Consider the following 19666-nt stretch of genomic DNA (forward strand, 5'->3'; position numbering starts at 1 on the left):
ATTTTAAATCTGCATCTGAGTGTCTAAAATAGTCGTATTGTTCAGAGGATATGAAGAATCTAGATGCAACCATGATGAATTAGCTCTTAGCCGCTAATTAGCGGATGGTAACTTGTTCAGATGGTAGCTTGTGAAAATTACTAGCATTAGCCAACTTCATTGTTTTTATGATAAAAAATAAGAAACTGAATTAATCATTACACTTACGTTTTAATTTTCGAATGATTCGTTGAAGTTTAAATGGTAACACAATTCGTTATATATTATATATCATCACATATTACTAAATAAAACTGAAGACTAACTCTTCTCTAAAACCCAAACTGAATAATATCCAACAATGTTATAACAATAAAGCATAAACTCCTCAGACTGTTTGGATTAATAATTGAATTAAACAGACTGCCTGCTTATATACAGTTTTATATACAGCCAATCCCTCAGCATTACATTTAAAAATATTTAATATCTTTAAGAATCTTTTCCTCCACCAAAAAATAAATAAACTATGATGTGCTGACATTACAGATTGCGGGCAAACATAAACGAACAGTAGAATATGCAGGAATTGGAGCAGAAAGTAAATGCAACCCTTTGCAAAATGGAGTCATTATGGTGGCTTGCTGCAATATGTCCCTGACTTAATAATAGGGCAGTTTCTGTGCTATCGTAACATCTTAGTGAACTCTTATAAGGGCTGCACATCATCATAGCTGTGAAAGATGTGTTGTGACAGGACTATAAGCTGATCAGTTGACTCATTTCTACACTCAAAATTTTGGCTTGCTCAAACTGCTTATTTAAAATGAGCTGAAACAACACAATTCTTAACATTTCGTTGGGACAGCTTGATTTGTTTATGTTCAATCCACATAAATGTATTAAATCTGTTAACTTAATCGATTTGTGTTGGGACAACATTAATGAATTGTGTGGAACCCTGCATTTTTTCACTGTGTAGCTCTTATATTGTAGTATGTTGTGTTTTTGTAATGTTTTGATTCTGTTTTAGGATGTGAAAAAAATGTTTTTTTTTTTATAGAAAATCACGCGTTTAATTGAATCTAATGATGACAGTGAGTATTTAGCATGTCAATAAATTGCTATAATTTGAATTAAATAATTTATAACTTAAAACAATGCATACAAAAGTGCATAACAGCTTTTTATTTTAGCATACACAAGGAATGAATAACTTTTACAATAAGACTTCCAAATTATTTTCTGTTAGAGCATCAGCAAGGGCAACAAAATACACACTAGGTATTAAAATGACCTTAAAAGTGACGAATATTTTAACTCTCAGTAAATTCCCCCCCTCTAAACCCGGGCTAATATTTTTTTTATTTAACGTGTTTTCATTTTATGTATTTATTTATTTATTTTATTTTTAAAGGAAGTGGGTGATGACTTTTAAGTTTAAATATAAGGCCAAAATATATATAATTGCATGAAACAAGGTGCAAAAGGTCTTTTCTTTTGCAGACAATTATAAAATAATTCCTGAGAGAGAAACAGATTCAATTTCTAAACAAGCAGTTATATTATAGATCAACAAATGCTACACAAATGCAAAAAACAAAACATGATTGTCCAAAAACATCACCCTAGCTTAACAGTTTCAGGTGTGAAAAGCCTATCAGCCCATTCAAGTAGGACAGTATCTACAACCTATTGTTGTTAGCTTTAAGGCTAATGCTAACAGCACAAACCATTTACAGCTAATTATATTTCAAGTAAATGCCAGTGGAAGCTTTTGAGATGATTTAGAGGCATTCATTTGCATACAATTTGATACACTGCATAACATGTAAATACTCTGCATGCTATATTCCTACAAATGCAGTATGATCTATTGTGGGCCGATGCCTCCACTTTAGTCTGCACTTGGGTGTAACGTCGAAGCTGGTGACCATCAAGACATGTGCTTTACAGAGGTTAACATGACGCTCTAGTCGCTCTGTGACCAGCTCCAAAGCCTCCAAATGCTCCAGGGAGTCTACCTCAAACGTTTGCCATAAGTCAACTGCAAAATACATGAAACAAATAGCATCATAATTAATGAAGTCATACTCTGGAGTTTAAGCAGAGCCATAAAGAACCCGACAGTGTTCTTAACATTTATTAATATGCATGAGCAATATTTTTTAACCCTTACATTCACGGGTCCATTTTGCAGGGTCCAACATCAGATGATGCTTGGCATGTTCCAGCTCCCGCTTGAGAGCACCGTACTTGAGCCTCACCTCTGCTATTCTCTGCTGTCGATGCTCCAGGAATTTCAGCTTTGCACTAAAGAGGACTACACCCTGAAAACGGGGATGACAAAATGTCAGTTTCCCTCCATATGAAATGTGAGTGATCTGAGATTAGCATCACACCACAGGTTTACCATTACAGTTTTAATTCTACTTATTATATACAGTACAAACAATTCAAATCTTGCCTTCAAATGAGGCACAAAGCAAATACACAGATACACCGGATTACACACTGTGAGATTTATTTAAAACAGAACAATGAATGAGCAACTGTACATTTGAAACTGTACAACAAAATACTACTACATTAACTTAACAGTCACGTAAAAAAGCAATTCTTGAACATACAGTTTTGGTTTCTGTGATAACAACATTGTTTTGACAAAATCAAGCACCTTTTGAGCAACAGTACAGTATATTAACAAATAATTAAATAAGAATAAATAGGAATGAACACAACAATGTTAAAAATCCCTCCTTCTGTACAGTACATTGCTGAATGAAAACTTAAATCCTTCAATAAATATGATAAAAAGACATTTGAAAAACAATATAATGCCAAATATTTGCATATTTTTCAGTAATGATGAAAAAACATGTATATAAAAGTCACATTTACTCTGAAATGATTCAAGTCAGAGTTAACAAAAAAGAAACAGGTATATTGTTTAAGGTTTTAAGAAATTAGACTGGAAAACACTACAAGATTTGAGCACTTTCCGCTCATTCTGATCTCACATTGCTAGAAGGAACATGTCAAAAGAAACAATACAGTGGGAACGGAAAGTATTTAGACCCCCTTAAATTTTTCACTCTTTGTTATATTGCAGCCATTTTTCTAAAATCAAAGTTCCCTTTTTTCCTCATTAATGTACACACAGCATCCCACATTGACAGAAAAACACAGGCTTTACAACAACTCCAAGACAGTTCTTCAATGGCCCAGCCAGAGCCCTGACTTAAACCCAATTGAGCATCTTCGGAGAGACCTAAAAATGGCTGTCCACCAATGTTTACTATCCAACCTGACAGAACTGGAGAGGATCTGCAAGGAGGAATGGCAAAGGATCCCAAAATACCGGTGTGAAAAACTTGCACCTTTCCCTCATGGCTGTCTTAGATCAAAAGGGTGCTTCTACTAAATACTGAGCAAAGGGTCTGAATAATTAGGACCATGTGATATTTCGGTTTATCTTTTTTAATAAACCCGCAAAAAATGTCAACAATTCTGTGTTTTTCTGTCAATATGGGGTGCTGTGTGTACATTAATGAGGAAAAAATGAACTTTAGCAGTGGCTGCAATATAACAAAATGTAAAACTTTAAGGGGATTGAACAAAATATCAAGCTTTTTTGATATCACTTAGGATGTATTCACACCAGGAAAGTCCAATAGTTCATTTGCTTTGGTCGGGACCAAACACAATGTTGATATATTTTTAACTGGTTTGCATTTACAATATCCTTTTTGGTAGTGAACCAGAGATTCTAAACTAAACCATGTCTACTAAAGTCAGACATTTATTAGACAGAAATGCTTGTGCTCCTTTGGCATGGTGTCTGCCATTCAACTGTCAGCTGTACTGTATGAAAAACTGCCATTGACAAACTCTTGCCGTAGCTTAGAGGGATCCTTTACATATTGTGCCTTTTTCTTGCACAAGCTATTTGCTTTGAAAGTAGACACACACAAACAGAGCAACTCTGTCATGAAATGTGCACTAACCTGTATTGAGGTGTGTAGTTACCTCAGACAAATGCAGAACAGCTGAACATTGCCAAGCCTTTTTCTTTTATCTATAATAAAACTTGTATCAGAGCTAGAGGGCATAGATTGGGGTTTGTTAGTGGTGGTTCATTGGAGAGTGTGGTTGAAGGTTGCTGAGCATCAGCAGATGCCACGGGAACACAACTCAAACTACGGGAACCGGATTACTCAAAAGGCACAGGGATTTCTGCAAATGAGTCGGATCAAAGTCTGATGATATTTACACCTTAAGTGAACTGTATTAGAGTTTGTTTTAAAGTGGATTAAGCCCACCTCTACAGCTGGGTCTTGGCCCATTTGTTTGGTGCACATCAGAATGCAATTGCTATATTTAAAACCTGACCAAAAGGTCAACACCAAACGGAAAACAAATTTGATTCAGTGGAACCAAACAAGTGTGAATGCACCCTTAGTCTTGCATTGTTTTATTCGCCAAAGACCACCCAAAAAGCCACCTGACTGATACCTTAATAACCAATCACAGTTTGGTTTGTTGAGCATGAAAATAATAGTGTGTTCCAGCCTTTACTTTCAGAAAACAGAGTTGTGAAACAGGGTACTTTGCAAAACAGTAGCATTTAAGCAACTGATAAAATGGGAGTTGAGTCAAGCATTACCTATTTATTGGACCATACAAAGGTAGCAGATTTTGAAAGAAATACAAAAGCGGACAGGCAGACAGACAGACAGACAGACAGAGGATTTGTTTCACTGACACATTTTAAACCTCACCTTGTTCCCTGCCCCACCTCTCTTCTGTACGCCATCTACATTATCAATCTCATAGACTTTAATTTCATAAGAGTCAGAAACACTCCGATCCACTCGGTGCATCTTGGGCCCGCTCAAGGATCTCTTCAGTGACATGAGGTTCTCTTGAGATGGACGTCTTACACTGGATCCTGCGAATAAAGACAATGAAGTGAACAACCTATTAAATATAGTGCATATTGTGTTGATTCTGAACACTTCTCACCAATGTTGCTTCTTTTCTTGGCACTTCTTGCCCCTTTTGCAGCACCGAGTGAACAGCTCTGATCACTGATGGAGTTGTGTGTTGAACTGCTGCTGATTGTAGCCTCACTATCTCTAAGCATGCTTTCATAGCCACTACTAACCATACTGCTCCTGTTATAGAGCAAAGCCGTTTTACACATGGCAGGAGGAAGCTCACCACTGAGAACACTGGTGGTATCACTGGCATGCCCGCTGCAGTGTGGTGCCCGTGGAGCTGTAATCCGACTATACGGGGATGGCAATGTGTGAACAAATGGCTCCATTGTTTCCAATTCCTCATTTTCATCTAAATCAGACCCACCTTGACTAAATGCAGAAAGAGAGTCTCGACTGCTTCTTAAAAGCTCAACCCTTCCTTTCCGGATTGTTCCGGGGGACTTCAAACCCCCATTGTTTTGACTTCGGGACAGGGAGTGTGTTGTCCAAGAGCTTTGGTTGACAGGTGCTCCATTTGGAGAAAAACTTGAGCTTCTGTTGAGCGGGTGTCTGGTGGGTTTGGGAGACAAGTTTGGCATCTTGTGGATCTTTGAACTAGTGATGAATTTATTTCCAGTGGTTGTCTTAGAGTGACCATTTTTGGATGTCCGGGTTGTGTCATTGGCATCATGCATTGGAAAGAACTGTGGAACCCTACCAAGACTCTGACTAGCTCGACACCTTACAAAATCCTCAAAGTCTTCTCTAAAAGCAAGCGGGCTGGTTTGAGATGGAATGGATTCTTCATCTAATATGCATTTAGGAGCCACGTTGATGAAAGCAGTCTCTTCAAGGTACTTGCTTTTAAGTCTTGGTGAGCTAGAATTTCCTTTCAAGCTTCCTGTTAAGCTCCCGCTATTACTCTGATCCCAAGTTTGGCTCCTACCGGATAATGCTTTCAGTTTTGCATTAAACAACTTACTGCTCTCTTCAAAATGAGATTTCGTAGCCAGGTTTAGCATTGCACTTCTGGCTGTTCTAGCCTCTTCTTTTGCATCTTTCCTTTTCAGATTGGGACTGTTGCCTGCAGATTGACCATTGGTCAACTCTTTCTTCGTATATTGTTTTTTCCCAAGAGTTTCTTCGGGACTGCATGGGTTTTTGTGTTCTTTGTTTAAGTGTGGACAATCCTTGACATCTTTCTTTTTGTTTTGGCACAACCAGCTCTGCTCAGGTTTAATTTCACAAGCATACTGTCTGGATTTCGAGATTTCACAGTGAGGGTCAAGTTTAACCTTGGCTTCTTTAGGTATCTCCTTCACATCTTCTGTCAGACACACTTCAGACCAAGTCTCATGCTGTGATAGGCCTTTCGAATCAATAGGTGCTTTGATTTTAGAATGTTGAGCAGCTGTATCAGACGAGGCCGTGGAGATTTCAGTCTCTGATGTCTGTGCATTAGAGGTGCAACTATAAAAACCCTCTGTTTGTTCTTCACCTACACTGCCGATAATCCTGACAGACTGATTTCCTGGCGTTAAAGCCTGGAGAGAGTGTGACTCATGAATACTTAATATTTTTGCCTTTCCTTGGTCAGTGGCCCCGTTTATTGTTACCTCCTCAACTACAGTATACACAAGTTCATCTTGTCCATTAAGATCCAGCGGCTGTTGAACAGTCACAGTAATGGTGGCCTTCATCTCTCGTTGGTTCTTTAAGGTACAAGGTGGAACGTCTCCATTCAAAGAGGCAGAAACGGCTGGGGAGCTCAAACTGGAAGACAGAGATGATGAAAAAGAAGAGGACGAGGTAGATCTTGGAGAACTCTTGCCAATGGGTGAAATTCGTGTTTGAGTTTGCATTGTGGAATTATCGGATACTCTTGTTTTATCTTGGTCTTCAAATTTCAAAGGTAGTGAAGTGGGCATCGCATCTATTTTTTTATTGTAAAGCATAGATTTGCTTGGAGATTGACTAGACAACATGGAATTGATTGGTTTGATAATATGTGACTGTTGTGGACATGTGTTAATAATCTGTGAATTGGTGGTACATGGGATTTGTTCACTGTTGTGAATTATGGCAATTGTTTTTGAAGAGCTTCCTTGTCTGGTCATTTCAGATTGGCTTGATGCTGGATTGTCCAATGAATTAGATTTTTTCTCAGCGTGACTTAAGTGAGGGTTTTGGTTCATAGCATGCACTTCCTGATCTTTGCATGGATCCAGCTCTGTTCCATCTATACTTCCCAGTCGATTCTGGAGTTCTGCAAATGTGTTGCACTTTAGACACTCAAAATCTGATTTATTTTGCAATATTGTTGGTGTTGGCTCTTCTTTGACCTTGTCTTTTGATATCTGCTTCATGCGATTGCCAATTGGTGGAGAGATTTCACAAAACCTCATCAGCGAGAGCTTCTTGGTCTCTAATTTGTTTTTGAGTAAAGATGGAATAATAGGCAAAACCTCTCTGCTTCTGTGTGTAACCTCTTTATCCAGGAGGCCAGTCCGATCCATTGAGATAATGGTATCACAAGAGTTGTCGCTCCCAGGATAAAATGCTGGATCGCTAGAGAAACCAGGAGAGGAGAGATCTTGATCCAGGGTTCCTGTAGATTGGAATCTCATTTTGGTGGAATTATTCACTTTCCTCTCATTGCCTAAGCTTCTTCCTCCAGGTGAGCTTGAGGAAGATTTCTGTGTAAAAAAAAAAAAAGGAAAAATAAAACTAGACCGAAATTCTCAGCATTAAAAAAAGCACAACACGTCTGAATTAAATTAAATTAAATTAAATCTTAAAAATTTAATATTTCATTGAATTTAATTTTGTTTAATTGAATTAAATTGAATAAATTTAATTTAATCCAATTCAGACATGTTGACCTGTTTCTGAATGATCTGTGAATTTCCTAAATTCAAAAACAGGAAAAGACATCTGAATGAAATGAAATGAAATGAAATTAAGGGGCGACGCAGTGGCGCAGTAGGTAGTGCTCACAGCAAGAAGGTCACTGGTTTGAGCCTCAGCTGGGTCAGTTAGCGTTTCTGTGTGGAGTTTGCATGTTCTCGCTGTGTTCGCATGGGTTTCCTCCGGGTGCTCCGGTTTCCCCCACAGTCCAAAGACATGTGGTACAGGTGAATTGGGTAGGCTAAATTGTCCGTAGTGTATGAGTGTGAATGAGTGTGTATGGATGTTTCCCCAAGATGGGTTGCAGCTGGAAGGGCATCCACTGTGTATAACATGTGCTAGATAAGTTGCCGTTATATTCTGCTGTGGCGACATAATAAAGGGACTAAGCCGAAAAGAAAATGATTAAATTAAATTAAATTAAATTAAATTAAATTAAATTAAATTAAATTAAATTAAATTAAATTAAATTAAATTAATATTTAAAATTAATTATTTTATTATATAAATTAAATATTTAATAATAGAAATTAAATATTTTAATACAATAAAATACAATTTCTTTATATAAAAGATTACCCTTGTCTTCTTTTTCTGCCTTCGCATTCGAGACACAGTCTGCATTGTACAGAGGCTTTCTGTGAGGTCTTCAGATAAAGTGGATATATGGGCAATAATTGTAGTGCAGCAGTTGACATCATTAAGAGAGTCTTGCAGAAGCATGGCTAATGTATTTCCCCTGTAATGAACAAATTATCACAGATAATCAAATTTACTTAAATTCACACAAAAATGATCATTTCTGTCATCATCTGCTCACGCTTTTTACATACAAGTTTGCAGATTTTTTTTGTACTGTTCAGCACAAAAGAAGATATACTGAAGAATGTTGTAAACCTTTAACCATAGATTTCCATAGTAGGAAAAGCAAATGCCATGGAAGTCAATGGTTACAGGTTTACAGCATTCTTCAGTATATCTCTTTTTTGTGCTCAACAGAACAAGAAACTTAATTTCAACTTTAGTTTCATTCAAAACTATTTTTTTTTTGTGTGAACTATCCCTTTAATTTGTTTTTTCTTAAAGGAGAAACTTTTCACAAGATGTAATATATGTTTCAGGTGTCTTCAAAATATGAATTTCAGTTCAAAATAACACACAGATTATTTATTATGCCATGCTGTAAATTTCATTTTAGTTTTTGTGGATCTTTAAATACGAATGAGGCACTGCTCCCTGCCCCCTTTCCGGAACAAGGTGGAGACTTAACAGCCTGTGTCTCAGACATTCTCTCACCTGATATTTAAAGTCTTGCCAGTTTAAACTCTTGATATACATTTTATTGAGTACACACAAGTTTCGGCAGAGACAACTAATTTTCAATGGGTGGATTTTTATCATTATAGCTTTTTTTTGCACCCACTGTATACAAACATCTGTGTTTAAACACAGTTTAAGGACATAAATACTGCAGAATGGGTCCCCTTTATTAAAATAACTGTCAAAATAAATAGTAAATGTCTGCCTTTATAATTGAGTTATACATAGACATACCTATTAGATACATGTTTATGTCTGTTGAGATTGGCTGTGATAAAGTTTCCAAGCTCAGCGAGGCAGACCCCACAGTTGCTTTCTTCCCTCTCCCCAACGCAGCTCCCTAAATCAATCAGGCTCAGCTTACTTTGATCCACATTCACTGAGGAAAACACAAGTTATCAGCAAATTAAACAAGTGATTTAAAAGAAACAGAAACTTAGGACAAATAGCAAAGCCGTATTCCATTACAAATACTGCCCATTAGGCCTCTGTACATCCAATTATCACGAACTGGACTGACAATCCCTAATTAGCATCATAAAGAAGCATTTGAACTCACTCCCAGATTTGCTGCTTCCTATGTGCTGTTGGCGAACATGCAGGGTGAAGAACATGTGACAGCAGTGCTTCCCTTCACTGTCCAGCGTCCCACTGCGAGACGCGATTGCAGCATCCAGCAAGAAAGCAGCTCTCTCTGGAGTCTGAGCATTTAGTACATTGTGGCTGCAGAGCTGGAATCAAGATAACACAATCCAATAATGAGACTCTCAAGTAAATGGAAATGTCTCAATTAACATATCAATGAGTCCGCATTAGATTTGTATTGATCGCAAAGGGTTATAAATGGCATGCAAAATGCATCTTAAAGGAATATTTGGGGTTTGGAACAAATTAAAGGAAGAGTTCGTCTATTAATGAAAATCTCAAGTCTTCCTTTGGTCGATGAGAGGCATGATGTAAATCTGTCACAACATACATCATGCAAGAGGTTGTGGCAGAGTGAGACCAATGCAAATATTTCAGGAACACTTTAGTTTAAGTACCAATTCTCACTATTAACTAGTGGCTTATTATCTGTCTGTTATTAAGATGTTGGCTGTTTATTGGAATCCCTAATCTTTCTCACTACCTAAATCTAACTATTACCTTAAGGGGGACCTATTATGCGCATTTTTACAATGTATAAAATAAGTATCAGGTCTCCCTAGAGCGTGTATGTGAAGTTTCAGCTCAAAAGAGCCCACAAATAATGTTTATGGCTCAATAAAATGGCTCCTTTTAGGCTTTGACCTAAACTATGCCATTTTGGTGCCTGAGATTTTGATATTTTCAAAAGAGAGCAGAGCTACAATTGTCTCTGTGAAAATCTGAAAATTTAAAAAGAAGTGGCTAAAGGTAGTCACTCACATTATCTTTGGCAGGTATGTGTGAAAACTAATGACCGACGGCTGCTTCTCACTCAGGGCTATTTGTGCTAATAAGTGAAAGGTTGTCACTCATAGACGGGGCTTTCCCTCTCTGATAACATTTACAAAGGGAGAATGTGTTAGGTCAACATGAAGAAATTAAGTTGATTTATTAATATTTACAAATTTAAGTGGATTGAACTTTAAACAATTAAGTTGTCCCAAAAAATCTAAAGAATTGTGTTGTTTCAGCTCATTTTAAACAAGTAGTTTGAACAAGTAACGAAAAATGTTTTTTTGAGTGAAGTGTGATTATAAAAAATGTAGTTGATTAATTTGGACCCCTTATGGCTGGCTATATTTACACACTATTGCCACACAACTCTGTTTAAACTCCTTATGAAAGCGAATTTTGCACTTTAATAACTATTAATAAGAAGCAAATTAGGAGTTTATTGAGCTAAATGTCACAGTCAATAGTTTAATGGTGAGAAGTGTACACAAAAAGTGTGACCAGCATTTATAATAAAAAATTATATAATGAAATCCTTTTTAATGACTCATTTCACTAGAAAAGAGGATTTTATAACTTATTTTGAAGATGCAGAAATGTTGTTTTCAGATTGTGTACAACTGTGTACAATGCTATTGGAACAATTTACATACTAATACATACTACTTAGGAAACAGGGGGGATGTCTTTCGGAAAATATGGATGTCTCTAATAAACCTCCAACTGTCTGACCACCTCAGATGTATTTTCATAATAAGTGTGACTTTACTCTATCACAGCAGAACTTAGTTGTCTCTGTTTATTCAGATTTTTGTATTCTGCTTTTTTAAGTGAAGTTTATTTATAAAATAATTTCGAGAGGATCACATGCTTATGATTGTTTGCGGCTGGTCCCGCATTATCTAATTTATGATTCACCCATCAGATGATTCCTAAGCCACTATAAATACCCTAAGTTCCATGTAACAGCCATTTTTGTTTTGAAGAATCCCCCCTTCCACCTCTACTCCTCCTTTCCACGGTGGCCCGGTGGTTAGCACTGTTGCCTCACAGCAAGAACGTCACTGGTTCTAGTCCTTACCAAGCCAGCTGACGTTTCTGTGCGGAGTTTACACATTCTCCCCGTGCTCACGTGGGTTTCCCTGAGTTCCCCAGTTTACTCCCACCGTATAAAAAAAATGCAACTTAAGTTAATTGACTAATCCAAATCGGCACCATAGACATGCACCTAGTAAGTAGTTAAGAGCAATCTTCTGTTTATTATCTACTACAGCAGGGGAGTTCTCGAGATCTGCCTGAGCTCAAACTCCCCTCTCGCATTGCAAACAGGAGGGAGCCCCGGGCTTGAGGATCTTATGAGCTCAGGGCTCTCTCCCGGGACAGCATGCCAAACAAGCTTTATAATCAATCGTCAGCTAAGTGTGAACTCTTGACATTTTTTTTTTACTTTTATTACTAAACTTATGTTTACTGGTATTCTTGTTTTTGTCTTTTTTTGTTTTTGTCTGTATGTTCATCTTGTTTTTGTTTTGCTTGTTTCTATGTTCATTAAAAAACAATAAACAAAGAATTAAACAAACAAAAAAGGGGTAATTGAGCCCAGTTCACTTGAATAATATTCCTTTGCTTCAAAACTCAATTTCCTTTCGAGTGAAAAAGGATTTGCCATATTTTGGCAAGTTATCCTTTTGCTTTTTTAAAGTTTAATATTATTGTGTTATCCCACTTCACTATATGGACGAGTGCGAGCAGGACATTTTTCTTTTGTGTTTGACAAATTAGCTATCCTTATGTGCTCCAAAACAATAAAAAAACAAACATACAGCATTTCATTTAATCATCCAGCTAATTAATGCAGGATTTTTTTTATGTAACTATGCCCTCAGGTTGTAAGGTACAATTTTAGGAAAGCTGCTTTGGAACACAGCCCTTTGCAAAAAGAGTTGCACAAATAAATAGTAATGTAAATGTATAATATTAGAACAAACATTGCACACAGGAAGTGCACACTTGCCTGTACTCCATAGGCAGGGTCCACAGTGAGGTAAGCATCTGGCTTATAGGTCTCCTTGCAGTTGCTCGTGTCAACATCGCAGAGTAAATCCCTGATGCCATTGTTTTCCCCGCAGACCTCCAGAGCAGACACGGAAACTGAGATGTTCGCCCATGTCTTGTCTTTCTTCCTGTTAATAAGCTTGAAAAGCCACGAAATTGCGCACGGAATGACTCCAAGGCTTTGAGTGCAAGCATCGTGGCCGATCATTGTGTAAGACATTCCTGCGAACCAACAGAAAGAGAGCGAGAATGCCATTTTTCATAATAGATAGTCATTTGAAAAGCCCTCCATTGGGGTTGTGCCAAATAAATCACCATTCAGAATGACAAAAAAGCCACAGCCTAAAATATGCTCAAATTCATGGCCAACGACTTTACAAACTGGGGTGTAAAATGCGTTGTGGCAATGTCATGACCAATTAAATGTAAAGCACTTTACTGGCAGCCAAGCATGGGCCGGTTTAAAAGATTTATGATGTCTGGCTGGGAGCCAAGGGCCAACATGGAGGCCGGGTAATTCAATCTAGCTAATAGAGAATGATGTCATACCTCAAATGCCATGTAGAGGTTCTTGTCAGGATTTTGGGTGGATAACAATTAATAACCTTAAAGGTAAATGACCTGTGATGACCCACTGTGTAGTCTCTACGCCGTCCATTAAAGGGACAACAATTAATGCGCATTCATTAAGAAACACTACAAGTCACACAAGGTGGCAAAAATATATGTAATTCTAAACCTTTTTGTGTCAACACTATGAGTAAATGTTAATTTTGAGATAAAGTTCCAGATTTCGGCAATAAAAAACTTCTGTCAGGATTTACTAAAGACACACTGTGAAACAATAGCAATAAAAAGCCATGGACAGTGTTGCCAGATATACCTGACTTTCAGCCCAAAACCTGCCCAAACGCACAAAAAATGCACAAAATATTAGATTAATGTTTTCATTTTAATTTATTTAAATCTAAATCAACCTAGTTAATTCAACTATCATAATTTTTTAACCATACAGCAACCAACACCAGCAGTCACAGAAACACAACATAACCTGACCACATCGAAACACCGCCCCCTCTAACCCACACACAGCACTTATTGTTGTGTAGATTACACTAACTATTAAGAGTGTGTTTTACTTTTGAAATGGGGTATAAATTCATGCATTTTGGTATTTTAAATTCTTTTGAGCATAATTAGGTGTTCCTTGTTAATCAGAGAACGCTTCATTGTTGGTTCTTGCTGTCAATTGCGGAAAGAAAGCATCGATAAAATTGTCATGATAAACCGCTGTGTTTAACTGCAGGTGCTGCGTGATGCACATGCATGCAAGGCAAGTCAGGTTTGTCCGGGCAGTCAGATGTTGATATAACTTTCCTTCTCCTACTCTTGCAGGTGGGCCCATGCAGTTTGCGCTATGCACTGGTCACTACTAACTGAATGGAGTAGGAGCACACAGTTACATTTAATTAAATAAATTGCATATAAAATTTACATTTCAAAGCCACCCAAATTTTGTTAACTCACCTATGCCATTTTTTTCAATCAAATTCAAAACCGCCCAATCTGGCAACACTGGCTGTAGATAGTCATTCTTGCAACTGACCTTATTAAATATGCATATGTGGGAGTTTCCTCCCTTTCAGACGCAATATTTATGAAAGGAGAATATTTACATTTTTAGCATGTACAGTACAGTGATTTAGTATGGCTCACAGCTGTCAGTTTACTGGTTTTTGTGCCATTATTAAATGCCCCCAAAAAGCTTGTATTAATCCTGTGTTGTTAGATGCATGTATGTTGTTTCATCATAGGCTTTTTTTGCATTTCTTTAATTTGCACATTGCAAATTTGCAAATTTGCATATTGCACATTGTCTCACTTGCAAAACTTTCCACTTATATTGGTGCGTTTATATAATTGCAAGCTCTCATGTTAATTTGCCTTTACTGTGTAGTAAATCTGGCCCATAAAATCATGCAGCAAAATATCATAGTGTTATTCAGATGTAAAATTGAGATTGATAAATATATATTATTATATATTAAATTAAATATATTAAATATAATAGACATATATATATTATACATATATAAAAATTATGCTGTGCAATGCAATGATTAATCAAAATTTATCACATCCAAAATAAAAGTTTGTATTGACATCATATACAATATGTGTGTGAACTGTGTATATTTATTATGCATGTATAAATACACACATCCATGCATATATGATAATAAAAATTTTTATTTTTTTAATAAAATATATACTGTATATTTGTGTGATTCAAATTATATGTAAAATGAAATATTTATGTAAGAAAATACAATAAATGTAATAGATATTTATAATTCACACACAGATATTATGTCAAAACAAACTCTTTTTTTTCTTGGATGCGATTAATTGTGATTAATTTTTGCCCAGCACTAATAAAAAGACATTTGGGAGATAAGAATTAGCATTTAAAAGAAGCTTTTTCTCATCACGAAATGAAAAACACACATGAAATAATAAAAAAAGCTGATTATGACTTTTTTTAAATCTCATAATTATGACTTTTTTTCGAACTCATGTGAGTTTGTCTTACAATTGAGATTTTTCCTCTGAGATCTGCAAACTAATTTGCAAGTTAACATTGCAGAAATGCAAAACATATAGTCAGAATTTAAAGAATTGCTTTGGTTTTGTTTTAATATATTTAGTTTTTTGAAAATCTTTTTTGTAATCTTCCTGTCAGTTTTATAGGTTTAAACAGTTGAATTTCACTCACTTACCCACATTGTTTTGTCCAAAGCTAAGTATGCAACCATCTGCTCCTGCCAGTACACACTGAAGCACCTCACACAAGCTGTTTTCACAAATCTCAGCCTGAAAAAAAAAAAAAATAAATAATATATATATATATATATATATATATATATATATATATGTTTTATGACAGTTTCACGCCATTCACATCTTTTATTCTGAATATCCAGTGATATGGAATTATTTGGCCAAATGTGCATCTAATACTGAGTGAAATGAGTTTTATTGATCGTACTGGATGAGAATATCCAGATATTGAATATCCGCACTCAAGTGACCAAATCCCTGCATGCTCTTATGACTCAGATGGGCTCCAGACATGATCAGTTTTCAGCCATCGGACAGAAATAACACAGCAGTGAGCCTGACCTGAGCTGACTCGTGGCCAAACACAGCATCAAAACTGAAGGTCTTGGAAGAAAGCGAAGCAGCAGAAGTCTGTCTCTGAGGCACATTCAGCACCGTCATCTGCCTCTTCTGTGGGTCCAGTTTGAAAGAGTATGACTGGGATGGATCTGATACAGGCGCTGAACAGACTCGCAGCATCACTTTCACCTGCAACGGTGGAGCAGACAGAAAAATATCTGGGTATTATATATAAATGTGGATTTTTTAAAAACATTTACATTAAAACCTCCAGCTATATAAGACCACCATGTGTATGTTCACCAAATATCTTTTACCAATGTCACCAAATGTTCTTTTTCTCTGGTGTTTATTTGATAAATTGTTTAGTGTGAACCTTCTTGGCCACCAATTATAGCATTACAAGTAAATTTTGATTTTGTGGGGACAATCTTTGGACCGCTCAAAAAGGCTTATAAATCATATTGAATGCTGTATTTTGAAAATGTAAAAGTACAGATTGTTTCCTGTGAAAATTGGGTTTCGGGATAGGGTTGGGGTAGGGGAGAGAATATATAGATTTTACAGCATAAAATACAATATAAAAGTCATTACGTCTATGGGAGGTCCCCATAATGATAGCTTTAAAAGTGCGCGCGTGTGTGTGTGTGTGTGTGTGTGTGTGTGTGTGTGTGTGTGTAATGGTGTTAACTTAAAAGACTATTTGAAGGTTTAGCTATTGGTTCAGTACGTATAAATGTTTATTTATTTTTTTTATTATTTAAATGTCTGATAACAAATCTCAAATAAAAATATATAAAATAAAATACTTATAAAAAAATGAAAGTATATTCATTTGTTGTGATTAAAAAACAAGAATGTTCCAATAACTATTGATTTCTTTGCGCTCATGTCATTAAAACAGTAGTACTGTGGTCTAAAAATTAGTATAAACTTATGAAAAATGGTACTGTAACATAAGAGCTGGGGATCAAAAGAGGTGAGGATCCAAATGCAGCTTTATTTGAGAATTGTCAGGTAGGCAAGTTCAAAACAGGGGCAGGCAGGAGCATGCAGGTAATGCAAAGCATAGTTGAAGTCAAAGGCGAATGGTCGGAACAGGCAGCAAAACAACGTATGAACAACAATGAAACAAACAAAGGTCAAAAAAAGGCTAGACAAGGCAGGGAAAACGTTTAGAGTTGCTCACTTACAGCTAACAAGACTCAGTAATAATGTGTGTGTGTGTGTGTGTGTGTGTGTGCCTATAGTCCATCAGATTAGTCCTGAACAGTTTCAGCTGTGTGTGTTTGCAATCAAGGGGAATCGGGGCCAGGTGTGTGAATGAATTGCATGATGGGATCAGTAGTTCATTAAAGTGGCAGATTTGTAGTTCTCCAGCAATCTGCAAATGCTAGATCGCTGGTGATCGTGACAGGTACTTTTTTATTTTATGCCAAAAAAGTTCTAAACGACAATTTTATTTGAAATTTGTAAGAATGTGATCAGTAGTTTACAGAAAAAAAAACATTTTACTCAAAAATAACCTATATATGACCACGTATTTATATATATATATATATATATATATATATATATATATATATATATATAAAACTTATATAACTAATTTTTTTAAATACATATAATATTGTCCAAAATATATCATATTTAAAAGAATTATAATATATTTTCATCTTTATTCCTATATCGTTCATCAATGTTACAATCATTATTATTATCTTGACTATGCATTTATCTTTATTACCACTGATAAATTACAGGATAAGACAGGTGAGGAAATGTTAAACCACTGTGGTCAATATAAAAATCTTCTACGCTAATGTAGTGCTGATCATAAAGTTGGTGAACAGTCTATGATTTAATGCCATCTACATTGCAGAGTGCCGATATGAACTGAGACATAAATATTCCTATTCCTGTAACTACAACCACAACAGTAATATTTAAAATGTAAAGTATCTCACTTTTTACAAGCATGACGTCACTGGACGCACATGTAAACCGGGTTTAGGTTAATGCTCTGTCTGATATCTAATGCGTTTGTCTAGTGATATTATCTTCTCCGTCCCGACTCTGTCAAATCATATTTACACGAAATGAATTATTTAAGAATCCATTATCTCTGCTATGTGCAGGGCTGAGTGCGATGGCGAGCAGGTGCTGCCCCGAGAGCGATTGAATGTGAAACTCAAGACTCGTCCCATCAGTGTGGATGCGGAGGGTGAAGTCAGGCTGAGCAGGCAGTTAAAGTGATTTGGCTTCTTTAAAGGAGGAGGAGGAGGAAGTGTGATGGAATGAGCCACCATTAGCATCACTTTTAAAGGTTACAGTATGAGCGCCGTCTCTAAAGCCTGAGATCAGATATATCTCAATGACAGGCTGAAGGACATCTAAATCAACTGATCAGAGGTCTGGATTGCAAGTAAGAGACATTTTTGCTTATTCAGAAAGTTGTACACAAAAAAAAACATGGGTTTAAGGCAAGGCACTGCGCTGTACTTTTAAAGCTGATTCATTTAGAATTGAACAATTCCATGCAAAACTTAACCAAAATAGCAAAACCTTTTTTTGTCTAGGCTTGTATTTTACAGCACTGCAGAAATACTCTGTCAATGTTTTCAAACAATTATATTTGATTTATTCAGTTCATCTTTATTTTTATAGCATTTTTACAATGTAGATTGTGTCAAAACAGCTTCACATAGAAGATTATAGATTATAGTGAATTGGAACAGTGTCAGCTCAATTTACCAAAGTCACACAAGTGCAGTTTCACATTCGTCACATCCATAACGGAGAGGTCTCACATATAGCAAGCCGTTTTGACATTTAATCTATAACCCACACTAGTATCTATTTTCATGTTACTAGTGCTTATTTTTTAGATACTAGTATGTTTTCCATTTAGTACTAATACTTATTCATTACATATGTTGCTTATTCATTAGATACTAGTGCTTACTCATTAGATACTCGTGCTTATTCATTAGATACTAGTAATAGATAGTAGTGCTTATTCATTAGATACTAGTGCTTATTCATCAGATACTAGTAATAGATAGTAGTGCTTACTCATTAGATAATAGTGCTTATTCATCAGATACTAGTAATAGATAGTAGTGCTTACTCATTAGATACTAGTAATAGATACTAGTGCTTATTCATCAGATACTAGTAATAGATAGTAGTGCTTACTCATTAGATACTAGTAATAGATAGTAGTGCTTACTCATTAGATACTAGTAATAGATAGTAGTGCTTACTCATTAGATACTAGTAATAGATAGTAGTGCTTACTCATTAGATACTAGTAATAGATAGTAGTGCTTACTCATTAGATACTAGTAATAGATAGTAGTGCTTACTCATTAGATACTAGTAATAGATAGTAGTGCTTATTCATTAGATACTAGTGCTTATTCATTAGATAGTGCTTACTCATTAGATACTAGTAATAGATAGTAGTGCTTATTCATTAGATACTAGTAATAGATAGTAGTGCTTATTCATTAGATACTAGTAATAGATAGTAGTGCTTATTCATTAGATACTAGTAATAGATAGTAGTGCTTATTCATTAGATAATAGTGTTTATTCATTAGATACTAGTGCTTACTCATCTTATGCATCTTGCTGATATACACTGTGAACATCAGCTACGCTAATTATTTTCTTTATTCTCCATTTCCACCTCGGGATACTCTTCCCGAGGCCCTCAGACTATGCAGAGTCACTGATTCGATCCAAGACCAACGACGAGATGATCCCAAGGTTTCCATATCCTGGACCTGGCCGAATCCTGAGCAACTACTGCGATGGTC

At 36.1% G+C, this 19666-nt stretch overlaps 1 protein-coding gene across 1 annotated transcript in view; it reads right to left on the bottom strand.

Annotated features, from left to right (window-relative positions):
- Window positions 1-1569: 1569 nt before the first annotated feature.
- Window positions 1570-19666, bottom strand: part of kif26bb (kinesin family member 26Bb) — a 34926-nt gene continuing 16829 nt past the window's right edge. Inside the window, exons 6-15 of the mRNA XM_056480606.1 lie at window positions 15846-16031; window positions 15443-15536; window positions 12622-12884; window positions 9748-9919; window positions 9423-9567; window positions 8448-8607; window positions 5005-7657; window positions 4761-4930; window positions 2159-2309; window positions 1570-2026 (exon numbers count right to left, since the gene is read on the bottom strand). Of these exons, the coding sequence (XP_056336581.1) occupies window positions 1827-2026; window positions 2159-2309; window positions 4761-4930; window positions 5005-7657; window positions 8448-8607; window positions 9423-9567; window positions 9748-9919; window positions 12622-12884; window positions 15443-15536; window positions 15846-16031 (4194 nt within the window). The 3' untranslated portion in view covers window positions 1570-1826. The remainder of the gene's footprint in view (window positions 2027-2158; window positions 2310-4760; window positions 4931-5004; window positions 7658-8447; window positions 8608-9422; window positions 9568-9747; window positions 9920-12621; window positions 12885-15442; window positions 15537-15845; window positions 16032-19666) is intronic.

This window comes from Danio aesculapii, chromosome 20 (assembly GCF_903798145.1).
Source record: "Danio aesculapii chromosome 20, fDanAes4.1, whole genome shotgun sequence".
Taxonomy (NCBI): domain Eukaryota; kingdom Metazoa; phylum Chordata; class Actinopteri; order Cypriniformes; family Danionidae; genus Danio; species Danio aesculapii.